The sequence below is a fragment of the Notechis scutatus genome, chromosome 15 (assembly GCF_049901735.1).
Source record: "Notechis scutatus isolate UNSWTSFEM ecotype Mainland chromosome 15, rNotScu1.2, whole genome shotgun sequence".
NCBI lineage: Eukaryota > Metazoa > Chordata > Lepidosauria > Squamata > Elapidae > Notechis > Notechis scutatus.
In genome coordinates, this window is record NC_142023.1 from 3,037,276 (window position 1) to 3,042,331 (window position 5,056).

At 49.2% G+C, this 5,056-nt stretch overlaps 1 protein-coding gene across 1 annotated transcript in view; it reads left to right on the forward strand.

Annotated features, from left to right (window-relative positions):
* Positions 1-4,279: 4,279 nt before the first annotated feature.
* ADGRD2 (adhesion G protein-coupled receptor D2) overlaps positions 4,280-5,056 on the forward strand; it is a 49,303-nt gene continuing 48,526 nt past the window's right edge. The window contains exon 1 of the mRNA XM_087944266.1: positions 4,280-4,342. Within this exon, the coding sequence (XP_087800392.1) occupies positions 4,280-4,342 (63 nt within the window). The remainder of the gene's footprint in view (positions 4,343-5,056) is intronic.

The following is a 5,056-nucleotide window of genomic DNA, read 5'->3' on the forward strand; positions in this document are numbered from 1 at the left end:
TTAAATGTATACATGTATAAAAATAAATGTATAAAACTACGGCTGCCTGGCTTTTGTTTCCAAGATGACCTGGCCTGCCCACAGGGTGTGCCAATGGCACAACGGCCATTGGATGTTTGCTTTAAACAAAATAATATTTAAAAAATAATAATAGAATTATTAGAAAGGGAAAACAAACTGAGATTTCTTCCCTCGGGCACCCTTGAGTGCCAGGGAAGAATGTGGGCAAGGGAACTCATTTTTCCTTCCCCTTGGAGAAACTCCTAGGTTACTCGGTTCTTAAGCAAGAGGGCACCAAAGAATTCAGCCGTGCCCACCGCTCCCTTGCTCCTCCGACTCCCACTCCCCAAAGACTGAATCAACAGCTGGTGTCCTGCCACAGAGGCCCACAATGGCTCCTATTTGGGCAGACAATATACTTGTCATGGGAAAACATAAAACCTGCAATTAATGGAATGGTCTCCGGGTTGCTCTTTTCAGCCTGGACAATGAGAGGCAACTGGAAGAGAAAGATTAAACCCCTGGCTCTTCCCCCGGGAAGCCGGTTAAATGGCCCCAGGCGAGATTTGCTTTTTTGCAAAATAAAAAATAAAAACTCCCCAACTGAACCTCACCGGTCAGAGAGGAAGCAAGTGGGTGGATCTTTAAAAGGAAGCTGGCCATGGAAGAAGGCACAGCTCCATTCCGATCCCTTCCCCCTCGGGACTGATCCCATCGATATCTAATAGATCTGAACGGTTTTTATTTTGGAGGGTTCAATTAAATCATTTTAGACTGCGGGCTTAATTTAGGCAGGCGTTATCGTTCTCCAATGGGAGGCTGTCTTCCCTCTGGACATCCAGGTTCTGCTTCGGACCGGACCGAGGCTTGGAAACAATCAGAATAGAGCTGGAAGGGACCTTGGAGGTCTTCTAGTCCAGCCCCCTGCAATCAAGCAGGAGACCCTACACCATTTCAGACAAGTGGCTGTCCAGTCTCTTCTTAAAAACCTCCAGTGATGGAGCAGCTACAAGTTCTGGAGGCAAGTCGTTCCACTGGTTAATTGTCCGCACTGTTAGGAAGTGTCTCCTTAACTCCAGGTTGCTTCTTTCCTGGATAAGTTTCCACCCGTTGCTTCTTGTCCTGCCTTCTGGTACTTTGGAGAATAATTTGTCCCCCTCTTCTTTGGGGCAGCCCCTCAAATACTGGAATACTGCTATGATGTCCCCCCTAGTCCTTCATTTCTCTAGATTGGCCATACCCAGTTCCTACAACCGCTCTTCGTATATTTTTGTCTCCAGCCTTTAATCACCTTGGTTGCTCTTCTTTGCACTTTTTCTTAAGTCTCAATATCTTTTTTTGCAACGCGGTGACCAAAAATGGATGCAGTATTCCAGTATTTGCCTTACTAAGACTTTACAAAGGCTTTACTAACACTTCACATGATTTTGATTCTATGCCTCCGTTTATACAACCAAGGATTGTGTTAGCTTTTTTTGGCTGTTGTCGCACACGGCTGGCTCACCTTCAAGTGATCGTCCACTAAGACTCCAAGGTCCTTCTCACAGTTACTGTTTTTGAGCCAGGTTTTACCTAATTTGTACCTTTTGGTTTTTTCTGCCCAGGTACAAAACCTTGCTTTTCTCCACACATTAAATTTCACATTGTTGGAGAGGGCCCATTGTTCAAGAACTATCTTGCACGCAAAGCCTGGATCACTCTTTGTGTAAGACAGCTGATTTACAACCACAACAGAGATCAGAATTTTGTGTTGCCCAACACCTTTAATGGGAAGGGAAAAGTCAAAACGAGAGAGAGGGGGGATTATTAATATACACATTTTTATATAATGAGAAAAGCAATAATTACAGGGAAGATTAGAAATGGAATAATGGAATTATCATGTGTGTCTAAACAATATGGCGATTGGCATTAGAAGAATATACTGAAACATTAAATAATTAAACAATGAAAGACTATAACTTAATACAAATATGTATATCAACAGTAGAATCACATAAGTTTGATGCATGTAACAAACATGATTAATGTTATTATTCTTATTTGCACCAAAATGTATAATACCCAGGTGCCACACTGTTCATGCACTGATGTGTATGTCTATGTCTATAAAAGTGAGAGACCACTCACGCGTCATCACAAAATCTGAACACTCAAACAGCGGAACCGAAGTTGCCTTCGGAAGTTTGTGGGAGCTTCATCCCTGGAGGCTTTCAAGAAGAGACTGGACTGCCATCTGTCAGAAATGGTGTGAAGTCTTCTGCTTGGGGGGTTGGACTAGATGACCTCCAAGATCCCTCCCAATTCTGTTAATCTGATAGACAGATAGGCAGGCAGGCAGGCAGGCAGGGAGGCAGAATCAAACAAAAAAGAAAAGAAAGAAGGAAGGAAGGAAGGAAGGAAGGAAGGAAGGAAGGAAGGAAGGAAGGAAGAAAAAGAAAGAAAGAAAGAAGAAAGAAAGAAAGAAAGAAAGAAAGAAAGAGAAAGAAAGAAAGAAAGAAAGAAAGAAAGAAAGAAAGAAAGAAAGAAAGAAAGAAAGAAAGAAAGAAAGAAAGAAAGAAAGAAAGAAAGAAGCTGTGGGAGCTTCATCCCTGTAAGCTTTCAAGAAGAGACTGGACTGCCATCTGTCAGAAATGGTGTGAAGTCTCCTGCTTGGGGGGTTGGACTAGATGACCTCCAAGGTCCCTCCCAATTCTGTTAATCTGATAGACAGATAGGCAGGCAGGCAGGAAGGGAGGCAGAAACAAACAAAAAAGAAAGAAAAGAAAGAAGGAAGGAAGAAAGAAAGAAAGAAAGAAAGAAAGAAAGAAAGAAAGAAAGAAAGAAAGAAAGAAAGAAAGAAAGAAAGAAAGAAAGAAAGAAAGAAAGAAAGAAAGAAAGAAGCAAGCTGTGAGAGCTTCATCCCTGTAAGCTTTCAAAAAGAGACTGGACTGCCATCTGTCAGAGATTGGTGTAGGGTGTCCTGCTTGTGGGGGGAGGGGGGTTGGACTAGATGACCTACAAGATCCCTTCCAACTCTGCTAATCTGTTAATCAAGATTTCTGACAGAGGGCAGTCCAAGAGGAAGGGTTACTTCCCTCCCCAGATCTTCAGGGGGGGGGGGCATCCTGAGGTTTTTCATCTGGAAGAGCCCTGGGAGCCCCCCCCTCCAAGAAAGCCAGTTCAGCCCCTGCTGAGTTGGGGGACCCCTTGGCCACCACCCTCCTCCCCGATTTGTCTTCTCCTGCTCCAAAGATGCGACTCACTCACCCTCCAAAGCCTGGGAACAAGCTGCTATTTCCCCTGCCAGTGAATCATAACCAGGGACGACCCCTCCCAGATTGGGCCCTTGCCCAGGAGGGAGGGAAGGAGGGGGGGAAAACCTTTTGTGCCCTCTCCTCTCCCGGCCCTGTCGTTGGCCAAGCTGCCGGGAAGAAGGTTGGTTAGAAGAGCAGGAGGAGGAGGAGGCGGCGGCGAGGAAGGGAAGAGCTGGCCGGCTTTCGCGTGGAGAGGGGCGGAGGCGCGTCCCCACCGTTTCCCCTCGCCCACCGCCGGTGGGAGACCCCCGCCGCCATGCTTCAGCCGAGCCCACCCGGCCCCGAAGACTTGGGCCGGCGTTGACCCTCGTCCTCCTGTCCCTCTTTCGCGCTCTGGCCGGGTTCTGGGCGCCGTGCGCCCTGGGCGCGTCGCTCGCCTGGTTCTCTCCTTCCTCCAGGTCTTCTTCGACAGCGGGGCGCCAGGTTTGAAGAGCGAGGTTGGGTGGGGTGGGTGGGGGTTTCTCGGAGCTTCGGCTGCCCGGAGAGACTAGATTTCCCGACGGTGGGAAGGGGGCAACCCCTCCCATCATCGCAGCCCGGAGCGCCTGAAAAGACGGCGCGCTCTTGGAGAGGTGTTGCGCGCAAGCAGCGCTCTCACCCCGTCGGACTCGGGGGTCGCCCGTAAGGCTGGAGGGGTGGGGGTGTCTCCGCCATCGGGGTGGTGGATGTGGCGGCCCCAGCCTCTCCGGGCATGGAAGGGGCGCGGGGGGGAGAAGGAAAAGCAGCAGCCGGAGAGGTATATATATGGGGCGGGGAGGGGGGTGAATTCTCTCAAGCTTGCCAACTTAGTTGTTCCAACGCCGCGAGCCAGAAATCGGGGTCTGAACTGGAGCCCCTTTCCTGGCCTTGGAACTGACTGAACGTCTTGGCTCTCCTCTCCACCCACCGCACCCACCCCGCGCCACAGACAAAGCGGCCCACCGAGTTGAAGGCAGCGCTGCCGGACTCGCCTGGTCACTTCGGAAGAGGCAGCCTGGCCGGAGATGGCTTTTTTCCCTGGGCGGGTCTACTTGGGCTCCGGAGCCGGGATTCTGCTCAGCTTCCTGGTGAGTTTAGGCGCTTTCCAAGGAGGCGCCACCTCCTTGGCTTGGGGGGGGGGGTCTTTGCCGTTTCCACTTGGGGTGGGTTTCCGGGTGGTCTCGAGTGGCGTGGCCTTCCAGCATCCTGAAAGGCAGGCAAAATCCTTAGAAAGGCCACACCTGCATCCACTGAATGTGCAGGAATGAACAGACTAAACGTTGCTAATTAGAGAAAAAGAAGAAACTGAATATTATATGATATGGGGTTTATTTTTATCAATGGTTAGAAAATAAAACAAATTAAACAGATTTAGATGAATCTATAAAGCAATAAGATAAGACTGTTTTTTTTAAAAAAAACAGATATAGTAGATAAGATGTATAAGAAAATGTGATTATTGATATATTGGTAAGGAAAATATGCATTATAATTGTAAGCACATGAAATGTGTACCGAGTTGACACACCGTTGAAATGGAATAGAATTGAGAAAAAAAAAAAGAAGAAATTGTGGGTGGGTTTTGGGGTTGGGTGGGGGGGTGGGGGGGGGGGGGGGGGGGGGGGGGGGGGGGGGGGGGGGAATGGGTTGGGGGGGGGATTGGGGGGGGGGGGGGGTGGAGGGGGTGGGGTTGGGGGTGGGGGGTGGGGGGGGTGTTTAAGGTGGGGTTGTTGGGGGGGGTTTTTTTGGGTTTTGGGGGGGGGGGGGGGGGGGGGGGGGGGGGGGTTTATTTTATTACCAAA